This window comes from Cryptococcus neoformans, chromosome 5 (assembly GCF_000149245.1).
Source record: "Cryptococcus neoformans var. grubii H99 chromosome 5, complete sequence".
NCBI classification, from domain to species: Eukaryota; Fungi; Basidiomycota; class Tremellomycetes; order Tremellales; family Cryptococcaceae; genus Cryptococcus; species Cryptococcus neoformans.
Window position 1 is genome coordinate 372713 of NC_026749.1, and position 27496 is coordinate 400208.

Below are 27496 nucleotides of genomic sequence, written 5' to 3' on the forward strand. Positions count from 1 at the left end.
GTATCAGGGTAATCAAAACAAGGAGGACACACAGCACCATTACCACGTCTTTGTTGGAGACTTGAGTCCAGAAGTGAATGACGATGTCTTGTCAAAGGCGTTTGGTGCCTTTGGTAGTCTGAGCGAGGCGAGGGTCATGTGGGATATGAACTCGGGCAAGAGCAGAGGCTATGGTTTCCTCTCCTTCCGGTATGTTTGACGTACTCTTAATTCAGCAGATTCGATTTGCTAACATTTGCTGTTATACGTAGTGACAAGGCCGATGCTGAGCAAGCTATTGCTTCCATGAACGGTGAATGGCTCGGTTCCCGTGCCATCCGTGTTAACTGGGCAAACCAGAAGACTCAGACAGGGGGCACTCGAACCGGCGGCGCTACGCCTTCGTACTCGGCCCCTTCTATGGGCGCCCCTCCCGCTCCTGCCGGTATCCCCTCTGCTTACGGTGCCCCCGTCCCTGGTGTGGTTCCAGGCGTCGGCGTTGGTGGTGCCGTCGGCTCATATGAAACTGTTGCTTCTCAAACGCCCGAATTCAACACTACGGTCTATGTCGGCAATCTCATTCCTTACACCACTCAGGCCGACCTCATTCCGCTTTTCCAGGGCTATGGCTATATTGTTGAAATCCGCATGCAGGCCGACAGGGGCTTTGCGTTTGTCAAGCTTGACACGCACCAGAATGCTGCTTTGGCAATCACTCATTTACAAAACCAGTTGGTGCACGGAAGGCCCATCAAGTGTTCGTGGGGCAAGGACAAGGGATCAATGGAAGGTGGCGCACCTGCAGCTGGATACCCCCCCATGGTGAGTTTCATGCCAATCCATCTTCTCTTTTATTTGCATCTGAACTGAATTTCTCTTTGTGCGTAGCAACCTCAACTCGGCTATCCCAACTACAACTACTATGGAGGATACAACTATAATCAGGCTGGTGTCCCAGGTCAGCCGGGACAACCTGGCGTAGCTGTTGCGAGCCACGCTGCTCCCGCCGTTGGTGCTGTCGGGGCCGTAGGCGCCGAGGGCCAGGCTCAGCAAGGCGCGTGGGACCCTGCTGCTGCTGCCGCGTACTACCAGGCTGGAGGCTGGGGTGGTTACTACGGTATGTCTGTCATTCATTTTGTATGCTGAGTCATAGCTAACGAAATTGATTTCTGTGTTGTTGTACAAATGCAGCTCAACAGCAAGACGCTCAACAGCCCTCCGCACATCAGTAAGATGTTTGATACGAGATGGTCCTTGGCTGAGCCGAGAGATGTCTGGGTGGGTGGAAGGGAAAAGGGCATTGAATGAGATCGGCGGTGAATTCAGGATGAGGGATTGTGAAAGCTCTAGGGAGATGAGGGCGTGATGGCGGATGCAAAAGCATTTATTGCCTTAATTCCGGATACAGATTTAAGTTTGAAGAGTTACGTCTAGAGGGTTCCTTCTATGTATCTTGGTGGTCTTTGATTAGGATGTGTGCTATACGAAAAGAGATTGAAGAGCCACGTGTGCTGAAGAAAGCCGTGACGTCATGTGCTCCTTCTGATACGGCGGGCGAGAGTCTCACGACGTCGTTGTACTGCTGTGTGCAATCTCGGTGCGATCTGCAAAGTTTCCTTCCTTCTTTCCCCGCTTCCCACTTTTTGCCACCCTCCTCCTCTCCCCTCTGCCCACATCTCCGGCCCCCGTCCCCCTGCTCTTCCTTCCTCCCGTACTGGCGCCACGCAACCCGCCCCCTTTCCTTTGGGGATATTTCTCTTCCCCACTACTTGATCTGTCTCCATAATGCAGTATCTCTCCAAAGCCTACAATTACTGTGAGTCTCAAGCTTCTTCGGCGTCTTATCCTCCTAACGCCAAAACAGACTCTGGCATAAATCCTGCAACCCTTTCAGGGGCTATCGATGTCATCGTCGTCCGACATGTCGATACTGACGGCACAGTCACTCTCTCCTCTTCGCCTTTTCATGTCCGTTTTGGCAAGCTTCAGGTCTTGCGAGCAGCAGAAAAGCGGGTCACTATAAGGCTTCCCAATAATCTTCCTGCGCCTCATGTGGCTCCGTTTCATATGAAAGTTGGCGAGACGGGAGAGGCGTTCTTCGTCGTGGAGACGGATGAACAGGTGCCAGCGGATTTGTTGACAAGTCCAGTCGTCATGCCTACCGAAGTGCGTATGGTCCATTAGATCGTATGATGTTAGCTGACAAGATGACAGACTGAAGTGCCGCCTTCAACGCCCTTATCGGATGAGCATCCTCCGGAAGAAGAACACCTAGGATCATTGACGCAAGAGCCGTTTGGCGATACCGAGCAGCAAGTCCCACATGAATCGCCGCTTGGTGAAGTCGACTTTCTGGATCTCAATGCTTCGCCTTTTGGAACCCCGAATAAGCGAAGGGGAGATGATCAGCAGGATAAGCATACGGTTGCCAATATGTCAAACTCTTTGAACAAGTCCCCTGTTCTCGGTACCGCTTCAACCCTCCTCCCTAGTCCTTTGAAACCCTCACCATCCAAATATCCGGGTAATAGCCCACCACCGCCTCCTGCCCGTCAGCCGTCCATTGATGACGGCATTCCCAATGGCAACGACGAGTCTGAAGCCAAGCAGTCCTCTCAACCTGTTGTGTCCAATACTAACGACGAACCAAACCCTATGCAAGCACATCCGGGAGAGAAAGCTAGTCTCCCGCTGCACGACCGCAAACTTGAAAAGCTCAAGTCGGATAGCCACAACGCTACAGCTGGTGTAAATGCTACACGAGGGGAAGGAGGGTTGCCAAAAGTCAAGGCAGGCCAAGGAGAAGGTCCAGAAGTAGTGTATGGCAAGGATGTGGTCCTCGATATGGATGGCTATCATTCGTCAGGCAATGCCGATGGGTCAGCATCGGAGAATGAACAAGATGGTTCTGTGGAGGCGTTTATTCAGGATCTATTGGCTTCTATCCAGCCGGCAGCATCGGCGATGGATGACCGACCGAAGCCTAGAAAGTCCAAGTCGGCGGACACCGAGGTGCCGTCCTCCAGAGGCGATGAAGACGAGGACGAAGATGAAGATGACGATGCACATACCCCTGTAAAACATTCCCCGGAACAAGATCTCTCTTCTGCTCGGCGGGGTTTACCTGTCTCGAACCCACGTAACCGCCCACCCACACGCAGTCGGCTTGATCGCGGTCAATCTGAACCGCCCCAATTCCAATCGCAAGATGGCCTCTCCCGGTCGCCTGATCGAGGGGCCAAAGCGGCAATGGAAATGGAATGGGACTGGGGACGCCGCAAACCTCTCGGTAGTGACGATGAAATGGACGAGGGGGGTTCAACCACTATTGGAAGACCACCACTAGGTAGATTGAAGAATGTGGAGGAAAATCCGTACATGTTTGTTTTAGAAGTGGGCAAGAGGACACACATGTTTGAGCTTGCTCTTTGTGAAGAATGGGGACACAACTCTACTGTACGTGTGTTTTCGTTTGTCCATTTTTCGAGCAGCTTTCTACTCGTAGTTCATGACAGTTGACTGATTTTACCTTTTTTTTTCCTGTTTGCAGGAGGCGTCTCAGGAAGCAGCATTCATCAAGAATCGTCTAACCTTTCAAACATTCATCGAATCTCCTGCTGTTGTGGATGACGCCAACATCGTCCTACGAGACAATGACCTCTTTTTCACCTGGTCCACGGGTTATCGCTTGCTATACGCCCTAGCCATGTATCGGCGAGCCCTCGTACCTCCCTCAGCCTCGCCGAGCTCTCCCACTTTACCAGCAATGACCTTATCAAGCCTCGGCGCTGGGGAACAACGCAGGCGGTCCGACAGCCGAGTAGATACAGGAGACGGGACGCAAAGACAGAGTGGGTATGGATGGTCGAGGTGGTGGAGAAGAGGACAAAGTTCGGGCTCTAGTGCTCCGCAGGGACCATCTTCCGTGCCAAGACAAGAGCCGCCCAGGGAACCAAAGACTGAAACCGCACCGGCTCGTACGACACCTGTCCCCGGTACACCCAGTACAGATGTACAGGGTCAAGATAAAGAAGGGGGTTCCGGCGGGACCGAAACAGAAGCTGGGACTCGTGCGGGTCTTCAGGGAGAAGACGAAAAAGTTTTACCAGGTGAAGGGGTGAAAAATTACGCAAAGACTCTGCGATTGTCTTCTGAGCAACTTGTAAGTGTTAATATCTCCATTTGCCATCCCGTCATACCTTTTATTTTGTCTTTGTCTTTGTTGGCCTTTCAGTGCAGGGTAAGACTTACTTTTCGACCATGAGCTGATGTATGGATTGTGAAAAAAGCAACAACTTCATCTCAAGCCTGGACCAAACACTGTTCAGTTTTCAGTCACCTCTTCTTACTCTGGCCTGGCCACGTGCACGGCGAGGATATTTTTATGGGAGGAGACCGATCAGATTGTCATCTCAGACATTGACGGCACGATCACCAAGTAAGTCACATATACCTGTTTCCATCTTGTCCAGTGAAGTGATTCCGAACCTAACTAATCACCTTTTCATCGCAGATCTGACGCCTTGGGCCACGTTTTTGCCGCCATCGGACGTGACTGGACTCATCTCGGTATCGCCAAGCTCTACACTGACATTGGCAACAACGGTTACAAGATTCTTTACCTCACTTCGCGCGCAATCGGGCAGGCGGATACGACGAGAGAGTATTTGAAGAGCATTGCGCAGGGGCAGTATAGGATGCCTGAGGGTCCGGTGTTAATGAGTCCTGATAGGTTAATGGCGAGTCTTCATCGGTGAGTATGTTCAATATGTAGGACTTGAAACTATTGGCTGACCTTTGTTATTTCATAATAGTGAGGTGATCATGCGTAAACCAGAACTCTTCAAGATGGCCTGTCTCCGAGATATTCAACGCTTATTCGGAACCCAAGCCAAAGAAGCATTTTATGCCGGATTCGGGAATAGGATCACCGATGCGATGAGTTACAGGAGTGTAGGGATTGACGCATCCAAGATTTACACGATCGATTCGACTGGTGTCGTGAGGACAGAGCTGTTGCAGGCGGCGGGACATAAGGGTAGCTATATCCAGCTTGTAAGTTTTTGGCAGTGTTCATTTGCTGCGACCGCCGTCGAAAAAGTGTACTGATGATACGGACTTGGTGTCTAGAACGATCTCGTTAACGAAGTCTTCCCTCCTGTATCTACGAAATTTAAACCCGAATATACCGATTTTAATTACTGGCGCGATCCTGTACCCGACATACCTCTACCTGATTTTTCCCCGCCTTCCCCAGCTCTGTCTGCTAGGTCAGACACATCCGGTCGTTTGAGTGTCCTGGGCAAGATTGCTGGGATCGGACGGCGTTCATCAAGGGCTACGATGGGGCATGCTCATAGCCCGAGCTCTGCAAGTATGAGTGGCGCTTCGGCTTCACAGATGGATCCCTCCAGCAGGCCATCAAGCCCACTCATAGCCCCGAGCGTGACGAGCGATGACCTGAGTGAGGTTGAGGATGGCGAAGGGGAAGGGGATGAGCAGCGGAGCTTGAGTAGTATGCCGGGATCGTTTGAAGATGACCGAGGAAAGTACTTGAATGATCCTTTTTTTGCGCCTCAAGGCCATGGCCCGCAATCGCGTTCGTCCCGCCCACGGGGAGATAAAAAAGGGGGAAGTGGAAAAGAGGAGGAAGAAGGGGAGGAGGGGCGTGAAGAAGGCGAAGACGAGCGGGAAGGAGGTGATTCTTATTCTTATGATGATGACGCAATTTTCGACGATGACATTCTGGCTGCTGGCGAGATGCAGCATGTGCCGTTCTAAGGCGAGGAAAAGAGTAAAGTTTATATAGGTCTCTTAGATTTGTAGATTCATCCTAGGTCACGAATTGATAGGTACGTAGAATCTGGAAAGTTAAAAAATGGTTGTCTTGTTTGTATCGCTTTATTATCACCATGCATTTATTCGGAATTCGAGACGGATTGGTCGATGACTGAATGGATGAGGACGTTTTATCTGGGCAGTTGTAGATTATTGCGACCGAGACCTGGCTTGCTGCTGGGCGGCAAGGAGGAACGAACGGAATGAAGATTGAGGAGATTTGCCTAATTCTGTCAGATAAATAAACACGCGGCTGAGCTTTTCATTCTTGTTTTTGAGCTTCCGAGGCGGGGAAAGCTGGAGGATGTCTCTTGTTGTTGGCTCTCGCTGTGGAGCGGATTGTTTGCGCATTCGCTATACATTGAGGCCAATCCATTGCCTGTTTTCATTTGCAGGTCGCTCGGGCGTGGTGGAGTGTGTGTGATGGGGTGATCTGGTCTGTGCGTATGTCTCATCATGTCTCAGGCCGGCGACTGCTATGGATACCGTAATCACACCCATTTCTGTACTGCAAGCTATAAAAAACCTTTCCCCACCCCTCGCAGCCCTCCGATACGTCAATGCATGGCCAAAGCACCTCGTCCCTAAACACCGCAGAGAAAAAGCTCCCAGCCTTCCCTCTCTCTCCCCTCGGCACCCTTGGCCTCGACCTCCACGGCGCTTCCTATGCCCGGAGTCCAAGGCAAGCTGCCGTCAACGAGAATGACAGTCGGCGAAGTGAAAGGTGAGCTCTGACCGTGATGATGATAACCGCATCTTCCACGATATCCCATCTTTTTCAGCAGCTTTCGAAGCAGAGTAATGGAACTCTAAAGGAAGTGTATCACTCTACGTGAGGGCCAGGTGGTTATGTGCTGCACCGCCCAGCTTCTCATTGTCGTCGACAAGTCGTACAATAACAGCCAACCACAGAGGCATTCCTTATTCTATGACATCGCCTCATCCACCAACATCGTGCTATGATACTTGTCGATTTGTGATGATTGCTGACGGCTTTTTACTATTCTCCTGCCAATGCAGCAACGTATCGTACACGGGCAACATTGCGCAGCCATCATCGCCCACAGTGCTTTCTAGCTCACCAAGCATCATCTTGTCCTCTCCGCTGAGCAGGTTTCCATACAACGCCACAACAAATCATTCTTCCTCTACACTGACTAGCTCCACTACCTCTATCCTTCGTAATCACAGCGTAACAACTTTGGCCAATCCTGGATCTCCTCCAATTCCCAGCTTGCCAACATTGTCCCAATCAGCAAGCCCCTCCAAGTCCCTAGAAACGCCAATTTCGAAGCGGAGAACCATGTTCAAACAACCATCGCTTGCGTCTTCCTCTCTGGCTTGCTCAGAACATGACCAAGTGCGCATTCAACGATCCATGTCCAATGCACCGAGCAGCGACACCTCTGGAACGGGCACAAGCTTTGTCCCGTTAAGTAAAAAAAAAGTCATCAGGCCAGCTGCTTATGGGAATCAGTAAGGGACTCCATAGGGTTGGCAGCGTAATGCGACGCAATAATACAGCAGATGGAAGCAGTAGATCGGCAAGTTCAACGCCACTGAAGAACGTCATGAAATCAGCTCCCGACACAGGGACTTGGCGAAGGAAGAAGGGTAAAATCAAAGATGAACATTGCAGAGTGGGCGAGAAGAATAGTCCGGCGACAAGGATAATGGAAAAAAATGGAGATGCTGGTATTGGAAGACCCTTCAATATCGAGGTATGTACTTGAATATTCTGTAAGACAAACATACTCAATGCTTCCTAATAGCATGACCTCCATGTCTCTCCCGACCTATCAGACCTTCCTCCTGCCTGGATGTCAGCGCTCAAATCCCAGGGTCTGTCTGAATCCGATCTTTTGTTGATCGCTGCCGCTCAACAACGCCAGCGCCAAAATACCCATCCTCTTTCTCCACCCCATCAAGACAAATATGATGACTTTTTTCGTACACCATTCTCTGCCCCCGCGGGAAAGCTTGAAGAGCCCTTTGGGCATGGGTATGCGATAGATAGTCAGAGCTCGAGAGCCAGTTCGACTGGTGTGCTGAAACAGTTTCCATTCGAGATAGGTCCTGGCCCTTCTTCACCTCTACCTCTCACGCCCACTACGCCAACAGCGCTGGGTAAAGTTCGCCATATCAACCACACTAGTTTGAAGGACCACCCGGTCTCGTCAGAGTTTGAATCCAAAGGACCCGCATCTAATTTCCCCAGTATGGCAGAGTCCCACTCCCGGAACCTCAATCGTACTCGCACCAGAAGTGGAACGGACTCCTACCCCGTTAGTGCCAGCGAATCCGATATCGAATCTTCTCCACTCCCTCATTCACCTCTTCCCCACCCTCATTCACATTATGAACCACTTCTTCCCACGCCGCCCTCTCCATCAAAAAGGCTGTCTGCTCAGTTGCGAGGGTTCAAGGGACTCAGAATTGGCATAGATGAGGTTGAAGAAGAATAGGGGAAAAGCATCTTGTTTGCAATTATGGATAGCGAAAGAGAGACAGCTGGCAGCAAGAGATCGAATAGTGGGGGGGAAAGGTGTGAACCGATCACGCCAAGGGGTATACTACCTGTATCACCTAAAACCAAAACTAATCTGCCTCTGGAGAGTCTGCCAACCTCTTTAGCCGACGACGGCAACAGACTCATAGGTGAAAACACGACCCTACATAGTCCTCAGCACCACATGCCGATCTTATCCTCCCTTAGTCATCGCCAACAGAGTCTGCCATGTCCAACTTCTCCGTCATTTTTTCCCTCTTCCTCGAAAGATCATCATGAGGTTTCCCACTCGCCTCTTCCTCCAGTCAGACCGTGTCACACCCCTGGGGGATTCAGTATCTCTCGAGCATTTCAATCAGTTTCCGACTCATGCTCGGGGCCATCATTATCCGTTAGCCAACGTGACATTGAAACCGCGCCACCGCCTCGTAAATCTCCAGACCTTTCAACCTTGCAAACGCCTTCCTTACGGGCAATAGGAATCAGTCCTTTGGAGATGGATGATGTCAGTCATCTTGGAAGATCGCCCGTTTCGTCCGGTATCTTTGGGGAAAGCTTTGGACGAGTGCAAGGACAGAAGAATAAGAGGAAGAATGGCAACATTGACATGAAAGAAGACAATCAGGACGACAAGGAAATAAATGTGCCCGTTATTATACCGCTCTACCCACCGCCTTCATACTCTCCCCTGCCACCGCCCTCCCCCTCTGCTTCTCGATCCAATCAACATCCACCACCCCGCATATCGCCTCTTTCCTTTTCTCAATCACACCATTGCCATCCTCGTGACTCCCTGGCCGTCTCTGCCGACACCGATTCAAATTCTTCTTTGCTATTCCACTCTCGATCTCAAGAGAACGTTCTTGGTGATATGGATCGAGCATCACTGGCACTCAGTATGGAGTCTGATATAACTTGGCGTACGAGTCGAACGAGCTATACAGCTCACAGTTTACGGTCATTGGAGCCCGTGGGAGAAGCGACCGTCCGGGCGGCGTACAAGGGACTGGTACCCAGGCCGGGTTCTCATCTGTGGCTGGGCCAGGATCACGAACAGGGCGCTGGTGTACGGCCGCGTACTCCTAGTCCGATGAAACAATTAATCAACTCCAATACTCACTCGTCACCTTTGCCGTCTCCGTCTCCCTATCGCCCACAAAACCGACCAGAAAATGGGAGCCATATTGAGTCACTCTCCCATCACTCCGCTTTGATTCATGCGGATGTTCGAGAAGAAGGCAGGGGTCATGGTCATGGGTACGATGACTGAAGTGAGATGCAGTATGAACCCTGGTTTGAGCTTTGCAAGTCGTGCGAATGGGCATAATCGTTACGAGAAAGGTAAGGCGGAGGTGATGAATGTGTCGAACAGCGCCTGATGAGGCGGTAAAAATTGATTGTCCAAGCATGAGGGGGTGTTTTAACAGTTTGTCATGTTTGCGTATATATTGTGGACATTTATTGTATTTTGCCTTACGACGTCATGTCCCTAATGCGTTGATGCCTAGAAAGTTGGTAAATGCTATTATATACAAACTGCATAAGCACCTTGTTACTGAATGGCTCGTGAACAACCACCACCCCTTACTACTGCCCTCTTTTTTTCTCCCTCACGTACTCTACAAAATCGTCAATCATCGAGGGCCAAGCTCCATCTTCGTCATATTCTTTGAAATCCTTGTCGATACCCCTGGCGAAATCGACCAACAGCGCCCAGGTGTCTTTGGAGACGGCCTTATTCTTTCGTTGCATGAATTCAATCCAGAGATCGAATTCCGGCTGAGTGAACTGGGGTGGTGAGTTATCGGGCAAGTGGGAGAGGGCAGAGGGGGAGTGGTTGAAAGCGGGGGGGAAGAAGAGTGTCCATAAGTCAATAGCTGGCGTAAGAGCTAATCAGCAGGAGAGTTCCTAACAAGATGTCCAAAAAGGGGTGCTTACCTGTATCGAGCGGGAGTGAACGCGTGAGCGACTGTGGTCCACCACGTGCAAGCTGGAAAGCGTGGTTGTACACCTTTTTAAAGTACTCTGGTTCGCTGACCAGCTTTTCGCGAAGTGTCGGGAGGTAAGCTTTTAATTTGGGAAGAGAGTCGATACTAGATGTTAAAGAGATGGGCGATGGCGATGAGCAATGGCTAATTGGGCGGGAGTCAAGAAGAGAGATGAGACCTACTTTCCAGGGTAGGACGCAATACCGGCTACAAAAGGCGCCTTTTCCCATTCACCCGTGGCTTTGGAGCCGAGATCAGCAGCGAGACAGAACAAGACGGCGTCCTACGAGCGCAGGAATTCGGATCAGAGATTCGTCAAGTGGGACGTTCCTTGCGAGCCGGTCAATCGGTGCAACTCACAGTGCCAGGATCGATATCAAGCTCCTCACAGAGCTCCATGGTACCGTCAATCTTGATCAACTTGGGATCGGACGGGTCTGCAATGATCCGTTCAATGGTCAGCGGCCCTAAGAATTTCTTTATGCATGGCCGAATGCGTTGCTCACCCTTGTACTTCTCCCAGATTTCACCGAGCTTGCGCTCCTGAGCAGGGTCGGCTCTCGGTGCTGGCTCATTGTTGTAAAACGCGTCCACAGCCTAAGCAGTCATACGCATCAGCAGCTGAGACATGGCGGACAGAGCAGACATACGGCCTCGATGTGCTTGTATTTCTTGATATACTTTGCAGCTTCGGCGGATCTGTGGTGTGTGAGTGGGTGGTGGTGTGGGCGGTGTGGTGGACGTACGATGTGCCTGTGATTGCTCTGAACTGGGTGACGAGGAGCGAGTCCTTGGTGGAGAGGGGCTGTGGAGTGTGAGCTGTGGGCTGTGGCTATGGGATACCGAGACGATACTTGCCATGGTTGTGGTGGAGAAATGATGAAGAAGAGATGCGCGGAGGAATGGTAATGTCTTTTGTAAACATTTCCTCTGCGCCGCATATAATAATATACAACATTCCGCCATGGAGGCTGCTCCCCCCCGGCCGTCGACTTCCTCCTCCCGCTCTCTCCGCAGGACCCACGCCGACTTTGAGGCTGCGCTCCGCAACCCACAGGAGACACTCTATCTCTCGGCAGGCCCACCACCCATCGGCGAAGACTTCGAGAGCGAAGCTGCATCCACTGCAACCGGCCACCACCATTCCTCCGGCACGAGCACAGCGGCCATGGACGACCCAGACACACCTCTCCCCGTGGACAAGCGGAGCTTCGAGGACGACCTCCGCGCGCTGGATAGAGCGCGCGAGACAGAGGAGGGGAGGATAGGACTCGGTGTAGGACATGTAAGGGAAGGAAGTGTCGTCAAGAAACCACCGATACCTGTCCCGGGAGTGATACCGCCTACGCCGAAAGGGCATGCAAGGAAGGCGTCCTGCGTGACGACGACGAGCACAACGTCGACGGGCACCGGAGACACACCGACCAGGGCCAGACGGCAGGTGAAAAGCATCGGTCTTGATGGTGGGTTCTGCTGGAGTCCTCTTTCCTGGCCGCATGCGCTGACAGAATATCCCAGCCGAGCTTGGGATCGAGCCCAAAAGCAAAAAAGCTTCTCCGAAACGGCGCGCTCTCTTCAGCAAGGCGAGCACGGCCTCCCAGCCCGACCTGGCGTCCATGGTCCGGCGCTCAACCCATCGCAGTAGCAAGCAGAAAGACACATCGTCCACTCCTGCACCCTCGTTGTCCACCTCGACAAGCGCACGCACGCTCTACAGGAAGGAACAGCCATCCCCATCTGCACCGAGGAATAGGTCCACAACAGAAAGCAGCGACAAGTACGGTAGCATGATGGGAGGTAACCAGATGGCCACCATTGCGGAAGGGGCTGGCACGTTGAGCAGGAGAAAGTCAAACGCTTCTGATGATGGTTTCAAGGTAAGTCCAATTGCACAGCCGACACCCTCGCTTACACGAGTAGACTATGAAGTACAAGGCAAGGGGTATGTTTGGCAAGATGTTCGGATCTACCAAAGAAGACGTACGTATCTTGTCCACCTGTACCTTGGGAGCCATCTCATAATCCAACGCAGCAGCAGCTGTCATCAAAACGTTCCGATTCAGCTTCTTCCCGTGTAGATATCAATGCCGAGACTGTTTACCCGCCTGTACCTCCTGTCCCGGCTACCTATGCCAATCAGAAACAGCGACTCTTCACCCCCTCTTCAACATCCACCGACGTCTTCAGCCCTTCCGAATCTCCTCAGTTATCCGCTTACTCGGCATCTGCATCGCCTGCCATGGCCGCGCACAACAGAAAATCAAGAACCCCAACGCCATCAACCATGTCCGGTCGGCGTGGGTCGCAGGCTAGTGCCATGATCACGGACAAGCCTTTGCCTGCTGTTAGACACAACGTCGACGACCATGACTCAACACTCGTGGCGACAATTACTAAACGAGGATCCAGTCCCCTTCATGTCAGAGAACCAGCCAGCGTATCAGAAAACGAAACTCCCTCTCGAGCCACATCTTCCTCTTCTCACAAACTCGCCCCTTCCCCTTCACCTGCCACCGCAGCAGTAACATCTTTTTCTGACGATATGGCAGGTATGCTTGCCAATATAGGACAATCGCAACCTGCAATGGAGCTTGGCTTACCGTCGGAGAGTTTAAGGCTCAGGGATGGTAAAAACGGGTTTCCCGCCGCTTTGGGAAGACCCCTATCAGATCAAGAGACAGTATCGGCCACATCTACATCATCAACATTCTTATCAGCTTCTTCGTCTCCACAACGGCCGACGTCATTGCCTGCGGCTTCAGCGTCGGACCAAGCATCGTCTATGGCGCTTAAAAATTCATCTGCCGGTCAGCTCTCGTCCTTCCTTGACTCTCCTATTTTCCAATCTAGTGCATTCTTGAATCATGAGCTCTACTCTCTACACTCTCAACAGTCTCAAAACCGACACCGCACTGAGCCCTTCATCGACCTCCATGCCCCGTCTCCATCCCTCTCTTCTGCGCTTGCGCCTTCTGTAGACGTCCCTCAAATTGCACCGCTATTTGGAAAAGCCATTGACGACCAAGGGGGAGAGAAGGACTGGCAATCGTCTTCGGAAGGGCCATCACCGCTTCTACCGTCTTCTGCCAAGTTTGGTTCCTCTGGCGGCGCCGAAAGTACTGATCGACCATCACCCATTGCACCCTCGGCTTGGGCTCGCCAAGCTCAAGGATCGCCCTCGTCTCCGGCACGACCGCAGTCTAATTTGTCGGATAAGATCGATAGGACGTCTATGCCTACTTCGTCTAGTGCCATATCTGGTTTCAGCTCCCTATCGACTCAAGGAACGATAAAGGACACCCGAGATGAAGTGGAGGTGATCTCTTCCCCGCCAGAGACCTCTAATAAAGCGCAGGAGCAGACTGTGGAAGCATCGACTGATAGGCCTGAAAGCCAGAAGAATAGCGAACCAGGCCGTGAGCAAGATGAATTGGGAGAAGGGAGCAGTGAGGAGAAGGGGAAGAAGCTAGCACGCGAATTTTTTGAAGGGAATGGGACGACCGTGGCTGGCGATAAAATGGCAGAGTTTTTGGGTGGACCGTGAGGAATTTATTGCGACCTATCCAAGTGGAGCAGTCGGGACTGATGTTTTGACTTTGCAGGCATGCCATCAACGACATCACCTTGAGACACTTTATGCAGTACTTCTACATGGAGGGACAAAACCTCGTCGATGCCTTCCGGTAAGTTTTGAAGTCCCTTTGAAAACAAAGCATTTTGCGCGGCAACTCATTTTTTATCTTTCATCTAGGCAGCTCTGCCAGAAACTCTACCTCAAGGCCGAATCCCAAGAACTCGACCGTATCATGGGCGCGTTTTCAGCTCGCTTCTTCGAGTGCAATCCCAACACCGTTTTTGGATCTCGGGGTATCGTGCATACCGTCACTGCGGCGATGCTCATGCTCAACACGGATCTCCATATCGCAGAGTTGAGCAGACACATGTCGAAAGCTGAATTTATCAGGAACACCAAACAGGCTATTCAAGAGAGTACAACTGTCGATCCAAGTGCAATCTTGAACGCTGCTGGGGATGAAAGGTCTTCAACCCCCGATTTAGTGAGGGATGATGATGGAAGCAGCATGAAGCCTAGCCTCGGCTCAAACTCATCCATGTCCACCACGCTAATCAACGCGAGAGCCAAGACGCCGATCCAACCGGTACAAGCAGCTCGGAGCACTTCAGCGCCTGTCATTTCCGCCCAAATTCATCAGCATGCACCGCCTTATGCCTCTGCGAACAGCTCGCTATCCGTAGCGGGCATACCTGCAGATGGGAAAAGCAGAAATAGCTCGTTCAGCGGCCGCTCATGGAGCTATTCCAAGAGCTGGGAGGCAGAAACTGAAGCTGCACTGAAGGAAATCTATTCCTCCGTTCGTGCCGACAAGATCCTTCTTCCTATATCCGGCATTCCCGGGAACGACCGAAATGTGTCTGGCTCGAGCAATCGCCAATCATTGGTTTCACTTGCTAGCAACAGCCCGTACGACTCTCGGTTCGCCAGGGGACGGACCCCGACAGACCGTATGAATGCACTTAGACGGGGGAGTATACGTAGTGTCCAAGGTCTGCTGAATAATGGCAATAACAGTCCTTACGGCTCACAGTGGTACGGATCTGATGGGAGACTCAGTCCCGCTCTAAGCAACGCAACATCTATCAACGAAACAGGCGGTAGTGGTTCCGGTTTCTCGTCTTTCGCCCCTTCCCTGGGTTTTGCTTCCAACCTGTCACACACTGTTATTCGAGAAAACGAAGACGAAGTTGGTTCGCTACACTCAAAAGCTAGCGTGGACACAGTGGAAGATATGGACGATGATGAGCTCGCATTGCTGGGTGCGCCGTGGGCCAAGGAGGGGATTTTACAACGTAGGGCACAAGGAGAAGGCGTGGCGAAAAGAGTGAAGAAGGCTGATTGGAAGCAATTCTTTGTGGTGGTCAGCAAAGGGGATCTGTACATGTTCACTTTTGGGGACGGCAAGGGAGGAGGGGGATTTATGGGCGGGTCCGTTGGTGGTGGCAATTGGCTGGTAAGTCTTGAACTCTCTGGCGCAAGCTAGAATGGGCTGTACTGATAATGAGTGATGGGAATCGGCAGGAAAATGCCAATGCAAATGGTGCCATCAACCTCATGCACACCACCGCTGCTGCACTTCCCAAGCAGGGCCATTCTTCTTCAAGACCGTATTGTTTCAATGTCAACCAGTCATCCGGTGAAGTGTCCACCTTTGCAGCGGGTACAGAAGATCTCGTTGCCGAGTGGGTTGCAACATGCAACTATTGGGCAGCAAGGAAGAGTCGACAGCCATTACAAGGAGGCGTGTCAAATATGGAGTACGGATGGAACAGGGTTGCAGTTGATCAAGTGGAAGACGAAAGCGATCGCATGAGTGTCTTTAGTCAGAAGAGTAACGGGAGCCGAAGGGGAGGCTCGTATGGCCGGCGGGCTCTCGGGAGTGGTAGCGGGGGCAGCACAGGGCAATTTGACAAAATTCATATCAACGATTGGAAGCCGCCACCTCCTACGATGATCCCGAGTACTCTGGAAGAGGAGGGTCAATTGGAAGCATTGGTAGAATATGTGAAGTCACAAGAAAAGGAGTTAGAGAAACACAAAGTCATTGAGGAGCCGATGATGAGACTGGTGAGTTTTGGTTGTTGCGTGGATGCTAAAAGGCCGCGGCTGATCCTCACGATGCCAGTATTCTCATGGATCAAAGAATTCCCACAAAGCAAAGGAAAATTGGAAAGCCAAATCACACTATATCCATAGTGAAATATTCAAATACGAAACATACATCGACGCTCTGCGAAACGCAATATCACTTCGCGTCAAGAAGCAAGGCGAGAAGAAATTGGGAAAGTCGCTCACAGTGTCGAATAACAACTTGCAGTCTTCCTCTGGTGGTAAACCCGGAGTTTCAGATAAGACTGAAAAGGCGGTTGACGCAAGCGGCGCGGCGCAGGATGTACATACGCGAGGGTTGACCATTGATCCGGCCGTCACGGTTGAACAATTCGACGACAATGAGGAAGAGCAGCCTATAACGCCGAATGCGACGATTAAAAGATGATATGGCCGTGGATATATAATTGCATTATAGTGTGGACTGATATATAACGAACTGTAATGCATGGTGTTACCGTGCGCTGCCACCTGCCGTTTCATTTGCTCCTGCCCGTCGGCGAGTTGTGTAATCAGATATTACGTAAAGACTTGTTACCACCGAACAACGTATAGCCAGCAGCAACGAACTGCCTTTTTATTGCGACGAGAATTTACAACTACATACCATTCTCCATGGGCTTACTGCTGTTGTGCGCAATGGTGGCCCACTACTACTGACCCGCTCTGCTTGCCAACAAACCTTATACGCTGGGGAACCATGGCACACTCTGTCCGAAGCAGGAAATCAGAAGCCGACATTGCTTTTCAAGATCTCCTTAGGACAGAGGCACATCTCGGCAGACCTCGTCAATGTCAAAAATGTTACCGATATTGGCCATGGGCAACTTTCAGGCTCGACAGGACTGACGCGCACGTGAGTACTCTTCTGGATGGTTAGCTTTACATGTGGGCGAAAAAAAAAAAAAGAAAAACTGACTTTTGCATAAAAGCCCCTGTTTTGCCTTCGATGCTCAAGACCAGATCTATACGTCAAGCATTGGCAGACTGCACGTGATGAAATGGTACGTTACAATCCGTATTATGTGCCATGATTGTACGCTTTGGTTAGCTGATTTCGATTTATTTTGTATTGGGACCCCACAGAGAACGCTTATCGATGCGGCCGCGAAGATTCAGGAAGTGTATACGGATCCTAACGAGGCTGTGAAACCTGCACCTCCATTCCTTCCACCTCCTCAAATGTCTCAACATGCGCCTCATACGCTTCCGGGTGCTGTGGCCCAGCGAGAAGCTATGATGCGTCCACCTACGTTCGCCCAAGATCGTATGAACCCCTCATCCATCGTGAACTTGACAGATGCGTCACGAGTACCGCCGGTTTTAGATAACGCTCCGTTAGTACCGGCCACTTATCGTGCGCAAGCCTCTGCTCGGAATGCTCCCAGTTCCGCTGAGGCATCGTCCCGTCCGTGGATAAATACTCTACCGCAATATCCTATAGAAAGGCCGCGACAAACACCGAGCAACCCGGCCCTTACAAACCTGCAGCCACCAAGGATACCGGCGAATTTCACAGCACCTCCAAGAGCCATTGGCCAGCCTTTTCTCCCTACACCTCCTGCGAGTACTAGCGCTATCAATAATTCAGGCGCGTCGCATCTTCCTTCCCACGTGTCTAGATGGCCTGTTCATGTCTATCTTCCTGGGTACTCCCCCTATCAGCTTCCTTTTAATAGTTTCCAAATAACAAAGCTTCCTGATAAGATTATTCACCGTTTGATAGGAAAACCTGAAGAACTGAGAGCGCTGAAGGAGCCTCACCGAGCGCTATTATGGTTTGTTTTTGCTGCTTTGTAATTATCTTATCAAATGACTATGCTGATAGCAAGCTTTTAGGCTACAGCTGATCTGTGTACCCTCTCCTTCTTCAGTACTGCTGTTCAGCCAAATCATGCACAGCTACATCTCTTTCATTTTTTATAACAAAGCAGCTACTGCGCCAGCTCATCTTCCGTTGCTTCCGGCAGATTTAATCAATGTCATGAGGAATTTGTGGCCCGAAGTCAGATATACGGGTGGTGAGAGAGGAACAGAGATAACTTGTATCGGCTTGGCGATGAGAACGGACAAAAGAACGAGGCAGGCCACCTCTGGAATGGATGCAGAAGTGGAAAATACTAGGTCGCCAATAGCTGGACCATCCACGGCAACGCGGGGAGACAATGTTGGAGAAGGGTCAATTGCGATGTCCGGTGCAGCTGTCTCAACAATGGCTCAGCCTGCGGAATCAACGCATTCAGGGTCATCCAAAAAAGATGTCGATGTTCTTCCTTCACAAGGGTCCGCCCCTCTCGGTAACCCGCCTCAGCAGGAGAGCCGAGGGGCGGCAGGAGGGCTGGTAGTGTCATCCACGCCAGGGGGGGCAGGAGGGACAGGACCGTGAGACGGGGTGTACGTAGGGTCCAGAGGTTACTGTCAACTAAACATATTGTATTACGTAATTCATGTATGGAATATTTTGCTGTGCCTATGTGTGTGAAGGCATGCGCTGGTTAGGCGCGGATGCATCCCGCGCAGCACCTGAGGAAAAGACACGGGAGGGAAAAGATGCCGACGACAGAGGTTTATTGTCCCCGTTTCTCTTTCCCGGCATGGTATAATCGTCCTCTCCACTCTTCGTCCCAGCAATTCTTCTCCGCCCCTCGTCCTCGCCTGTGTCGCGTCTAATCGTTCAATCCACATCTCGCCGTATCGGCCAAGCTCTGTCCCGCCCATCATGATCATCCCTCCTGACCCCGAAAAGGATCCCAACATCTTCTCCCCCTCCTCCTCCACTCCCTCCCTCGTCCCCGCCCCCTCAGAACATTCCTACTTTGGTACCGCGTCGTGGGATGGAGAGTCGTTACCGCCTTATGAGGGCCGGCGGCGGTCGAGAATAAGCTTCGCCGCCGACCAGAGCAGCGATACAAGACATACGAGAGAGGGAGACGTGTTCTCGGACGAGAATGCGACCCACCTGCAGGAGATGAGGGAAAGAAATCCGAGGCCAGGGCTAGGCGTGGTGATACCAACCACGGTCATAAACCCGGCGTATCAACAGTCTCCTGGCTCTTCGCTTGGAAGCGTGACGCCGACGGCGACTGGGCCCAATGCCTCCCTACCCTCTTTCCATTCGACGCATCCTGCCCACTCCTATGCCGAGTCGTCAATCGTGCCGGCTTCGAACACCGCCCCGGTAGCTTCGACCTCAAAACTGTGGGAATCTCCTTCATCTCAACCTTCTGGCCCGACGCGTCGCATCTTATGCCTCTCCCCTGCGGCATCACGAGCGCTATACAAATGGTGGAAAAAATGGAGAACATGGGTATTAGTTTTGCTAGTCGTGATCCTGGTAGGAGTGGCGTTGATGATCGGGTTACTACTGGGGATGCACTCTTCGAAACACGACACTGGAGTAGCAATCCCACCGTGGGAGGACAACAACAGTAACGATGATGGGAAGAAGTCAGCGATATGGCAACAGGGAGGGTCTCCCAATCTGACATATGTCGAGTCAAGGGTGAGTTGGGTCTTTCGGCTCTGCGAGGGACGAGGGCTGACTTGATATGGTAGGACGGACCATCATTTACAGACGGCAACTTGACAAATTGCAATCAGTTTACTTCCTACAATCATAGCTCCGCGTTCTCCAGCCTTTTCACCCCATTCACCATAACAACTATATCTACTACGAGATTCACTTTCCCTCTTCAAGCGAATGGATCTGCTCCTTCGAATTTCTTCTTCAACGGGCGCGGCTTAGGATCTAGTGGGACAATAACGTTCCTCGGCTCAGAAGGAGATGAAGGGTTGCAACAGGAAGCAGGTGAAGGAGTCATTACAGTTGACGTTATTGTACGATACGCTGGACCACAAGCGCTAGATGATATGATGAGAGTTTGTGAAATGGCGAGAAATGACGGTGGTGTGGGTGTTGGAATCTATGTGCGTTTATTGAAAGATTGCGGCAGGATAGACGACTGACTTTTCGGTGTAGAGCCCAAGACGAACAGATGGAAAGGTCTCCAACCCTCTTTTCATTAATCCTGCCCACGTTCCGACATCACACATCCTCATTCGAGTACCTCCTTCTGTGTATGCCGGTGCCGCTCCTGCTACGTATTTCCCACATCTCGAATATGATTTCGATCAGATGTCTGTACGTTTTGGGGACTTGGAAGGGGTGGCAGATATGGGTTTGTTGGACATATCGAACGATTGTGGAGGGTTGGATGCCGCGTATGTGAGTTTGAAGTGTGGAAATGTGCTGTCAACAGGGAACGATGTGAAGGGGAGATGGAATGTTTCCGAAGAGTTATATATGAATATCTCAGAGTAAGTCAAAGATTAGTCGGAAAGAGTTATAGACTAACAACTTTGTAGCGGCTCCATATCAGCTGACGTGATCCTTTACGACCCGTCCGACACACCTGACAATTCTACAACCTTGCAAGATAGGGATTACGCGTTCTACCGCCGTGGCATCTCATCATCTGATAAGGTCATCACCACGAGATTCTTTTCCTCGTCTGGTTATCTTGATATTCGTTACCTCCATCATCCGACAACGGTCTCCCTTTCTTCCGTTATTGCCACGCTGCGTGGCCCCATATTTTTGCGTCTCCATCCAAATTATATTGGCCCTTTTTCAGCGAAAACGCTCTGGGGCGAGTTGCGTATTCCCACTCCGTCTCCGGTTCCAAACTATGACCCGATGCATGAGAACCGCTGCCGTTCTCTCGCTCTCGGCATTATCAATGTCCCTACCAACTCCTCCTTTGCACAATATGGATTGAACCAAAGCATGCTGGGGTGTAGTACGGACACGGTAACCGGCGTGGCTTACTGGGCGACAGTAGATCAAAAAGACGGACACCAAAGGGTGAACACGCTCACCGTTGAAAAAGCACAAGCATCAGTCGCCGAAACAGGCAATGAAGTAGTGGTGATGGGTGCTGGGGGCGACGTGGAAGTGATCATCGATGGGTCTTAGTAGCGTCCAGTCTACGTGACCAAAAAAAAAAAAGAAAAAAAAGGCAGACACGGACAAAGCAACTCATCAAGACTGTAGCCTCAAAAACATTCAAAACTGTAACATTTGTCATCTTTTTCTTTCCCTTCACAATGAGGAAATATTGCAAGTAGTTTCATTTTTAGCTGGGCAATTATGGCGATTTTCCTCCACCAGCCTCAATATTTGAATTTAGTGCGTGGGAGAGTGTTTGTTTTACTATCGCATCATTTATCATATAATTGTGTCTAATGTCTATGGTATTTTTTTGTACATGAGATGATATTAATACACGCGTGTGTGGAAGAAGTGCCCTGGGACTAATTAACGGCACATCGGCGTTATGTGGTGTGGCGGCCACGTGCTGTGAGATTTTGAAGATGTTCTTGTTGAACATTTCTCTCTAGCAAAAACGTCCTTGTCTACAACTACATTTACGTTCCCATTTCTTTTTTTCTTTTTTCAAAATGTAAGCAAGCAGATAAATCGAAACAGCACCTGCTCACCGTAATGCGCAGGTCCAAGCCTTCCGTCCTTGGTATCAACTTTGGCCAGTCCTACGCTTCCATCGCCGTCATCGACAAGGCATGTCTCTGTGTGCGCCGCTGTGGCACAAAAGCTGACTTTTGTTTGTAGGAGGGTCACCCCACATGTATTGCCAATGAAGAGGGTGAGAGGCAAATTGCCTGTGCCATCTCGTACGCTGGAGAGCAAGTCTACATCGGTAACGGTGCCTTGCCCCATCTCGTCAAGAACGGCAAGAACACCATTATGGGCTTCCGAAATCTCCTTGGCCACACTTACGACGAAGTCGACCACACCGCCATTCTTACCGCTCCCCTTATCCCTTCCTCCACCACCCCTGCTTACACCGTTGACATCCTTGTACCTCCCCCCAAGGCTCCCAGCCGATCTGGTGTCACTTCCACCGCTGTTTCCGGCGCTGCTACTCCCGCTGTTGCCGAGCCCGTCCCTAGTAAAAAGACCATCTCTGTGCCAGAGGTCACCAGCGAGTTCCTGGCCACATTATTGACCTCGGCCACTGACTTCCTCGGTGTCAAGCCTTCTGCCTGTGTCATTTCTGCTCCCACCTGGTTTACCCCGGAACAGACAGAAGCTTTGAGAAAAGCTGCCGAGGCTGCTGATATCGACGTTATTCAGGTCTTGGACGAGGCCGCTGCTGTTTTGGTCGGTTACAGGGCCGGTCTTAGTGAGGAGAGGAAGGCAAGGGGTTTGTTGGGTAGACCCGATGAGGGTAACGCCGGTGAGGAAGAGGCCAGGGACAAGAGGGTTGTTGTCCTTGACATGGGAGAAACTTCTTTGGCTGTCAGTGTTATCCAAGTCGCTGAAGGAGAGTACACTGTTTTGGCCAAGGCCAGGGAAGATAAGCTTGGCGGTAGGGAGTTTGACAACTTGGTCAGTTTTTCCCTCCCCCTAGTCATGCACGATGATATCACTAACAGGTTTGTAGCTCCTCAAACACTTTGCCAAGGAATTCACCAAGAAGACCAAGGTTACCCTTGACCTTCCTTGTGGCGAGTCCGCCTCTGACGCCGACAAGCGTGCCGAGGCCAAGCTCCGTCTCGCGGTTGACCACACCAAGCGATCTTTGAGTGCCTCCAGCGGTGCTGCCACCTGTGCCGTTGAGTCCCTCAAGGAAGGCATGGACCTTTCTTCCGCTATCAACCGTCTCCGATTTGACGGTTTGGCCGCTCCTGTCTACCGACAAGTTGGCTCTGTTCTTTCCAACACTGTCAAGTCTGCTGGACTTGACCTCTGCCAGATCGACGAGGTTCTCCTTGCGGGCGCTTCCACCCTTTTCCCTGGTTTACAATCTAGCCTCTCTTACCTTTTCCCTGGTACTACCCCCATCACCGCCGCTATTGACCCCTCCCAGGTTATCGCCATTGGTTGTGCCCTTCAGGCTCTCCATCTTACTTCTCTAGAAGACAATCTTAAGCTTGAGGATATCCTCGCTACTGCCGGTCCTGAAGGCAAGGCCGACGTTACTGCCGCTCCTATCGGTATTGTCGTCCCCTCCCAGGAGGCTAACACCCTTACCACCGTTGTAGTTCCCTCTGGTGCTCCTCTTCCTGTTAGGAGGCGTGTTGCGATCCCTGCGCCTGCGGGCAAGGTTGCTCTTGAAATTTGGGAGGGTAAGGATGAGGTGAAGGTTGATCTTGTGGAGCGACCTCCTGTCGAGAAGTTCGAGGATGATGAGGAGGAGGATGAAGAAGAGGAGGAGGAGGAGCCTGAAGAGGTTAAGACTCCCATCACTGTCAAGACTAAAGCTCTCGGTGCTGTTGAGGTCGAATTGCAAAAGGAGGGTCAGCTCGTACTCGAAATTATTGTGCAGCGAGGAGGTGGTCTTGAAGTCAGGGCTTGGGAGGAAGGACGAGAAGAGGCTGCGGACAAGTTTGAGGCTTAGACAGTCTAGAATGGCGCAGATTGTAGAGAGATGTGTGGATGCATCATCATATGAACCATTGGCTATCTAGCTATCTACCAGTTCATCTGAGCTTCTTATCCTCAAAGTAAACCTGACATCACAGCATTAGCATGACACTTTGAAAACTAGCATGCAACAAAACTAAAAGTCGAGACTCACCTTGAGATGCCTCATCTGCCAAACGGCAGCCCCAATCAACACAGCAATCTGCAACAAGCTCCACCACACTGCCCTCGCATTAGTGCGTTCGCTTGCGTCCCTAAAGTTTGCTTCGACTTCACGCATATAGCGTTGTTCGCGTTGAATGTCGGCAACCTTGCTGTTAAGTTCGCGAATTTTAGACGAAAGAGTTGTCACATGAGTTTGGTCGGCCCTGATGAGTGTCAGCGTTAAGGGTAGGAAAGCAAGGAAAGAAGAGGGGACCCACGCGTTGTCAAACCGAGAAGATCCAACAGTCAGATCCAAATACATTTTGATGTGCTCATTGGAAAGCCAACCGCCAGTGATATTGGAATGTAAACAGATGTTGTGATCTCCTACATCATTCATTCATTCCATTCCAATGAATTTGCGTTAGACCGGGGATCTTCAACAAGGAAAAGTGGGATAAGGCATGCAGGACGCACCGGGTTCGTGAGAAGTGAAGGTGAATCGACCATCAGGGGGACCCCGAGTGTCAACGACTATGTGAGAAGTTGCCAATTCCTACATTGCACCTAATCTCAGCAACAGCTCGTCTTCAAACCCCAAAGACTGACCTCGACAGTCACGTGAATACCCATGGCCTCGTCCTTTTTCCATTGTTTCTCATTCTCATTCCACAAAAACGCCTTGTAGTGGCCTGTTATACCAGACAGATACACAATGTCAGCCCTAAAATCGGATTTGATAGCTTGCAGAATTGAAGGGCCAGCCGGACATACCTTCCACGATGGTTTGACTGGGTAATTCTTCCAAAAAACATCTTTTTTCGTTGGATTCAAAATAAAAGTGCAAGGCCTATAAGTATAAATGAATTAGCATCCCATTTTTATCCAGTTCCCACCGTGTTTAGCCAAACAATGTTCCAGCTACGGGGCAGATGAGATACGATTGACTGACGTCGGCGACGGAAAGCAATGGAAGCGCAAAAAGCGCTTGAGAAATCCTCATTTTCGTTGCGGATCTTGTCGACGAGTTTGCGACAGTAGCAGATGAGGAGTATGATATAAATTAGAGATGTGTGAAAGAATTTGAAAAGCAACGAAGGTTCGTCTTCAGACTTGTTTTATCGGCCATTGATGATTGTTGCTCGTTGGCATGGTGGTGGCCTGCAGCTGCTGCTGGTGGTGGAACGCGATCACCATATACATGACGTGGAACTTTTAGTTTTATTAACTAGACGTAAAAAGACCTTAAAATACAAATTGTTAACAGCCAGTGAATGGGCGAACGAACCTCACGAAAATGTGATTGAAGACTATACATAAAAGGTAAGCAGAAGGTTACTGCACTGTCATCTTGCTCGTTTCCGTTAGAAAGATGAAGCAAATATCATTGGGCTTGATGATAAAAAATCAGGCAAGAAGAAGGAAGGGGAACTTCATGATGTTTGTTTGAAGGATCATCATCATAGAAAGGGATGCAAACAAGCAAGCGGTATGCAAGTCCGAAGCCAAGACTAAAGTTACCAGGACCCACTCCTCTTCAAACTTCTTCAAAGCGCAGAATAGAATGCGCCTGGTAAGTGATTTATTTGAATTCTGTTCCCACAGCCATGTACACAATAATAGTTGAGACATTGGCAGCTCAAGGATCAAGAAGCTTGCGAACGCCAGTCACGACTCAGATAGATCATCCTTTTTCAAAGACGCATTTTATGAAACTATCATTGCAAGCAAGAGAATATCATAGCATCGCCCGATTGCCTGCTATCCTAATCGAATCGAATCGTGACTATCGACCGTAGAATATTAAGATGGAGGATACAAGCATCGATTGTCCTGCAAATATTATATGCGTCCGTTATGTCAATGCTGATGGGAGACGATTTGACTGCATATACTGTACTACTGATGACAACCTACATTCAAGCTGCACTTCCAAACACCGAGAACCTGCGGACAAGGGAAGGACCGTATTCCTGATAGTCTTCGCGGCTGTGACTGACGTTGAAGAATTCAGGCTGTGAAAGTTGATTAATAAGACGTTCGAACGAGCTGGTCAGAGCAAATAGCTTACAGTGGACGCCATCAAACTGCCGCCGTACCATACTGCATACCTCTGCCTCTTGTGGGAGATGACATTCACCTCAACGCCGCTCGACTTTCCGACAGTGTTAGCTTTTGGGTTTGGAACAATAGTCGGTAACTCACCTTCATTAAACTGCCTGACTTCTCTTCACTGCCCGCAATCCTGCCGTCCACGATGCCTTTGACATCCCTCTGTAACCTCTTACCAAAGTCCTTAAACATGGTGGATCCACCTGAAAGCACGATGTTCTTGTATAAACCTCGTCGGACATCAATGGGAGAAGTTTGGATTACGGTGTCGACTACTTCGGGAAGAGGAGTCAAGAAGTCGGAGGAATAAATCTCGGGATTGAAAAAGATCTCAGGGGCCAAGAATCGCTCATAGCCAACATCGATATCGTATTTCTGATATGGAAGATCAATTAGTGATTGTTGTCACTACTAATATCAACTCACCCTTCCAGTCACACTGTGCTCGCCAGCAAATCGGGCGAAGTATTTGTATGGGTCGGAATCATACTTCTTGAACTCCTTGACGATATCCTGACAAACATAGGTGTAGTCCTCTTTGATCTTTTCAGCTACTCTAAGCTGGTCCTCGGGGGGGATCTGTGCAGTTTCGCCCCGGTCACGCAAGAGTTGCTGCACAAAGTAAGTGATATCTCGACCAGCAATGGGGATGTGCTTGATCGAAGAGCCAATAACGTAGCCCTCAGCCTTATTAGGTTGTCTTAGCCAAACTATCATTGAAATAAACCAGAAGTTTACGCACGACAGGGATGGTGTGAGTAACGCCGTCTCCAGAGTCAATGACAACACCGGTGAGCGTTCGCTCGGTCACCTTGGACGAAGTCCAAGAGGCTGCGAGAGCAAGGACAGCCTGGACAGCAATGTACCTTTAATGCGTCAAATTAGCCTGTTGGCTCTGATTACCAGTTTAAACCCTTCACTCACAATCCTTGCACATTGAAAGACTCGAACATGATCTCAGCGGTGTTCTCTCGGTTCTCAGGCGGATTAAGAGGCGGTTCGGTCTGGACAAGAAGTGTTGTTAGTCCCGACTAAGACCGGAACATTGGAAATACAAAGGAGACATACCAAGAGTACATAATGGTCTTCAGGCTCTGCACGAAGATATTTGAAGATGGATTGCTCCCATAAACGCTCCATGTGATCCCAGTTCTCAATCATTCCATGCCGGATGGGATAATGGAGTGAGTAAGTCCTACGCCTCACATTAGCACGATCTTTAAAGAGACACAAGATTTCACCAACTTGGAGTTGGCCACAGCTTCGTCACCAATGAAGAAATCCAAATCCTCGATCCCTCTTTTACTGGCGAGATGTGAGGGCTTGCCGGCAATAGGTGGTGGGGCGCGCCCAGCGCCACCTGCAGACGAGGACGAAGCACTAGAACCCCCAGACTGATGGGTCGCTATGACGGTAGGAAACACAAAAGAGGGTTCCGAATTACCGGCAAAGCTAGAATGCATCGATATTAGCTGTGCTAGCATATACGTGTAGATAACCATTAAGAACGTACCCCATCTTCGTGTAACCAGTACCATTGTCGATAACGAGAGGGGGTTGCCGGGACATGTCTGTGGAACGCTGTGGGAGAAGGGTTGTTTAGAGTAGATACAGCGTGGATGGATGAGGATATGGATGACTAGGTTGTCCTCAACGAACGTCTCGTTACAGTCCGCCATAGGGTGGTGACGACACGCCCGTCGCCGTGGCTGGCCATTCACAAGGCGCGCGACAGGACAAGACGTGTTAGGCTTGTGTGGCATGGGGGCTTTTATTGCTGGCGCCTATTTGAG

General features: G+C 50.6%; 11 protein-coding genes; 8 read left to right on the forward strand and 3 right to left on the reverse strand.

Moving 5' to 3' along the window:
* CNAG_01413 (nucleolysin TIA-1/TIAR) overlaps window positions 1-1452 on the forward strand; it is a 2222-nt gene extending 770 nt beyond the window's left edge. The window contains exons 1-4 of the mRNA XM_012194137.1: window positions 1-189; window positions 252-801; window positions 868-1096; window positions 1171-1452. The exon at window positions 1-189 is cut by the window's left edge and continues 770 nt beyond it. Of these exons, the coding sequence (XP_012049527.1) occupies window positions 1-189; window positions 252-801; window positions 868-1096; window positions 1171-1211 (1009 nt within the window). The 3' untranslated portion in view covers window positions 1212-1452.
* A 49-nt stretch (window positions 1453-1501) lies between these two features.
* CNAG_01412 (phosphatidate phosphatase LPIN) lies at window positions 1502-5914 on the forward strand. XM_012194136.1 has 8 exons: window positions 1502-1795; window positions 1844-2145; window positions 2194-3435; window positions 3530-4141; window positions 4269-4417; window positions 4493-4732; window positions 4794-5034; window positions 5110-5914. The coding sequence occupies exons 1-8, from the start codon at window positions 1765-1767 to the stop codon at window positions 5758-5760; spliced, it is 3468 nt and encodes a 1155-aa protein (XP_012049526.1). The 5' UTR covers window positions 1502-1764; the 3' UTR covers window positions 5761-5914.
* Window positions 5915-6109: 195 nt separating this feature from the next.
* Window positions 6110-8712, forward strand: CNAG_01411 (hypothetical protein). XM_012193552.1 has 4 exons: window positions 6110-6257; window positions 6333-6541; window positions 6838-7538; window positions 7590-8712. The coding sequence occupies exons 3-4, from the start codon at window positions 7284-7286 to the stop codon at window positions 8280-8282; spliced, it is 948 nt and encodes a 315-aa protein (XP_012048942.1). The 5' UTR covers window positions 6110-6257; window positions 6333-6541; window positions 6838-7283; the 3' UTR covers window positions 8283-8712.
* Window positions 8713-8822: 110 nt separating this feature from the next.
* CNAG_07417 (hypothetical protein) lies at window positions 8823-9865 on the forward strand (the record flags this gene model as incomplete). XM_012194248.1 has 1 exon in its annotated part: window positions 8823-9865. One exon carries the CDS (start codon window positions 8823-8825, stop codon window positions 9594-9596), a length of 774 nt encoding a protein of 257 aa, XP_012049638.1. The 3' UTR covers window positions 9597-9865.
* CNAG_07418 (defective in Cullin neddylation protein 1) lies at window positions 9841-11182 on the reverse strand. XM_012193553.1 has 8 exons: window positions 11173-11182; window positions 11061-11119; window positions 10965-11013; window positions 10821-10911; window positions 10675-10751; window positions 10497-10597; window positions 10265-10419; window positions 9841-10203 (listed from the first exon to the last, which is right to left on the reverse strand). The coding sequence occupies exons 1-8, from the start codon at window positions 11173-11175 to the stop codon at window positions 9914-9916; spliced, it is 825 nt and encodes a 274-aa protein (XP_012048943.1). The 5' UTR covers window positions 11176-11182; the 3' UTR covers window positions 9841-9913.
* Window positions 11183-11229: 47 nt separating this feature from the next.
* On the forward strand, window positions 11230-16465 carry CNAG_01408 (PH and SEC7 domain-containing protein). XM_012194135.1 has 8 exons: window positions 11230-11777; window positions 11833-12191; window positions 12235-12294; window positions 12347-13854; window positions 13917-13997; window positions 14066-15344; window positions 15413-15958; window positions 16017-16465. Exons 1-8 carry the CDS (start codon window positions 11279-11281, stop codon window positions 16386-16388), a joined length of 4704 nt encoding a protein of 1567 aa, XP_012049525.1. The 5' UTR covers window positions 11230-11278; the 3' UTR covers window positions 16389-16465.
* Window positions 16466-16596: 131 nt separating this feature from the next.
* On the forward strand, window positions 16597-18469 carry CNAG_01406 (hypothetical protein). XM_012193554.1 has 4 exons: window positions 16597-16856; window positions 16933-17004; window positions 17087-17778; window positions 17840-18469. The coding sequence occupies exons 1-4, from the start codon at window positions 16701-16703 to the stop codon at window positions 18384-18386; spliced, it is 1467 nt and encodes a 488-aa protein (XP_012048944.1). The 5' UTR covers window positions 16597-16700; the 3' UTR covers window positions 18387-18469.
* A 106-nt stretch (window positions 18470-18575) lies between these two features.
* Window positions 18576-21294, forward strand: CNAG_01405 (hypothetical protein). XM_012194134.1 has 4 exons: window positions 18576-19502; window positions 19556-19927; window positions 19980-20317; window positions 20366-21294. The coding sequence occupies exons 1-4, from the start codon at window positions 18720-18722 to the stop codon at window positions 20973-20975; spliced, it is 2103 nt and encodes a 700-aa protein (XP_012049524.1). The 5' UTR covers window positions 18576-18719; the 3' UTR covers window positions 20976-21294.
* Window positions 21295-21415: 121 nt separating this feature from the next.
* CNAG_01404 (hsp71-like protein) lies at window positions 21416-23679 on the forward strand. XM_012194133.1 has 4 exons: window positions 21416-21462; window positions 21512-21578; window positions 21630-22409; window positions 22465-23679. Coding segments are annotated over exons 1-4 (1806 nt in total). The 5' UTR covers window positions 21416-21460; the 3' UTR covers window positions 23422-23679.
* On the reverse strand, window positions 23436-24740 carry CNAG_01403 (eclair-PA). XM_012194132.1 has 7 exons: window positions 24544-24740; window positions 24366-24441; window positions 24201-24283; window positions 24069-24147; window positions 23870-23978; window positions 23602-23815; window positions 23436-23533 (listed from the first exon to the last, which is right to left on the reverse strand). Exons 1-7 carry the CDS (start codon window positions 24592-24594, stop codon window positions 23504-23506), a joined length of 642 nt encoding a protein of 213 aa, XP_012049522.1. The 5' UTR covers window positions 24595-24740; the 3' UTR covers window positions 23436-23503.
* A 572-nt stretch (window positions 24741-25312) lies between these two features.
* On the reverse strand, window positions 25313-27347 carry CNAG_01402 (actin binding protein). XM_012194131.1 has 9 exons: window positions 27217-27347; window positions 26949-27155; window positions 26772-26898; window positions 26628-26707; window positions 26446-26569; window positions 26130-26390; window positions 25797-26078; window positions 25663-25746; window positions 25313-25606 (listed from the first exon to the last, which is right to left on the reverse strand). The coding sequence occupies exons 1-9, from the start codon at window positions 27270-27272 to the stop codon at window positions 25511-25513; spliced, it is 1317 nt and encodes a 438-aa protein (XP_012049521.1). The 5' UTR covers window positions 27273-27347; the 3' UTR covers window positions 25313-25510.
* Between the last annotated feature and the right edge of the window lie 149 nt (window positions 27348-27496).

Coding starts and splice junctions, on each gene's coding strand:
- CNAG_01404 (XM_012194133.1), top strand. Junction 21,579..21,629: donor CCATCGCCGTCATCGACAAG/GCATGTCTCTGT, acceptor TTTTGTTTGTAG/GAGGGTCACCCCACATGTAT. Junction 22,410..22,464: donor GTAGGGAGTTTGACAACTTG/GTCAGTTTTTCC, acceptor ACAGGTTTGTAG/CTCCTCAAACACTTTGCCAA.
- CNAG_01406 (XM_012193554.1), top strand. CDS start 16,701: ATGGCACACTCTGTCCGAAGCAGGAAATCAGAAGCCGACATTGCTTTT. Junction 16,857..16,932: donor TCGACAGGACTGACGCGCAC/GTGAGTACTCTT, acceptor TTTGCATAAAAG/CCCCTGTTTTGCCTTCGATG. Junction 17,005..17,086: donor AGACTGCACGTGATGAAATG/GTACGTTACAAT, acceptor GGGACCCCACAG/AGAACGCTTATCGATGCGGC.
- CNAG_01408 (XM_012194135.1), top strand. CDS start 11,279: ATGGAGGCTGCTCCCCCCCGGCCGTCGACTTCCTCCTCCCGCTCTCTC. Junction 13,998..14,065: donor AACCTCGTCGATGCCTTCCG/GTAAGTTTTGAA, acceptor TCTTTCATCTAG/GCAGCTCTGCCAGAAACTCT. Junction 15,345..15,412: donor TTGGTGGTGGCAATTGGCTG/GTAAGTCTTGAA, acceptor GGGAATCGGCAG/GAAAATGCCAATGCAAATGG.
- CNAG_01403 (XM_012194132.1), bottom strand. CDS start 24,594: ATGAGGATTTCTCAAGCGCTTTTTGCGCTTCCATTGCTTTCCGTCGCC. Junction 24,284..24,365: donor CAGTCAAACCATCGTGGAAG/GTATGTCCGGCT, acceptor CTGGTATAACAG/GCCACTACAAGGCGTTTTTG. Junction 23,979..24,068: donor CTTCACTTCTCACGAACCCG/GTGCGTCCTGCA, acceptor TGAATGATGTAG/GAGATCACAACATCTGTTTA.
- CNAG_01412 (XM_012194136.1), top strand. CDS start 1,765: ATGCAGTATCTCTCCAAAGCCTACAATTACT. Junction 4,733..4,793: donor TTAATGGCGAGTCTTCATCG/GTGAGTATGTTC, acceptor ATTTCATAATAG/TGAGGTGATCATGCGTAAAC. Junction 5,035..5,109: donor AGGGTAGCTATATCCAGCTT/GTAAGTTTTTGG, acceptor CTTGGTGTCTAG/AACGATCTCGTTAACGAAGT.
- CNAG_01411 (XM_012193552.1), top strand. CDS start 7,284: ATGGGAATCAGTAAGGGACTCCATAGGGTTGGCAGCGTAATGCGACGC. Junction 7,539..7,589: donor GAAGACCCTTCAATATCGAG/GTATGTACTTGA, acceptor GCTTCCTAATAG/CATGACCTCCATGTCTCTCC.
- CNAG_01405 (XM_012194134.1), top strand. CDS start 18,720: ATGATCATCCCTCCTGACCCCGAAAAGGATCCCAACATCTTCTCCCCC. Junction 19,928..19,979: donor GTGTGGGTGTTGGAATCTAT/GTGCGTTTATTG, acceptor TTTTCGGTGTAG/AGCCCAAGACGAACAGATGG. Junction 20,318..20,365: donor TTATATATGAATATCTCAGA/GTAAGTCAAAGA, acceptor ACAACTTTGTAG/CGGCTCCATATCAGCTGACG.
- CNAG_07418 (XM_012193553.1), bottom strand. Junction 10,912..10,964: donor AATACAAGCACATCGAGGCC/GTATGTCTGCTC, acceptor ATGACTGCTTAG/GCTGTGGACGCGTTTTACAA. Junction 10,204..10,264: donor TTCACTCCCGCTCGATACAG/GTAAGCACCCCT, acceptor CTCTTACGCCAG/CTATTGACTTATGGACACTC.
- CNAG_01402 (XM_012194131.1), bottom strand. CDS start 27,272: ATGTCCCGGCAACCCCCTCTCGTTATCGACAATGGTACTGGTTACACG. Junction 26,708..26,771: donor AAGACCATTATGTACTCTTG/GTATGTCTCCTT, acceptor CTTCTTGTCCAG/ACCGAACCGCCTCTTAATCC. Junction 26,391..26,445: donor TTACTCACACCATCCCTGTC/GTGCGTAAACTT, acceptor CAACCTAATAAG/GCTGAGGGCTACGTTATTGG.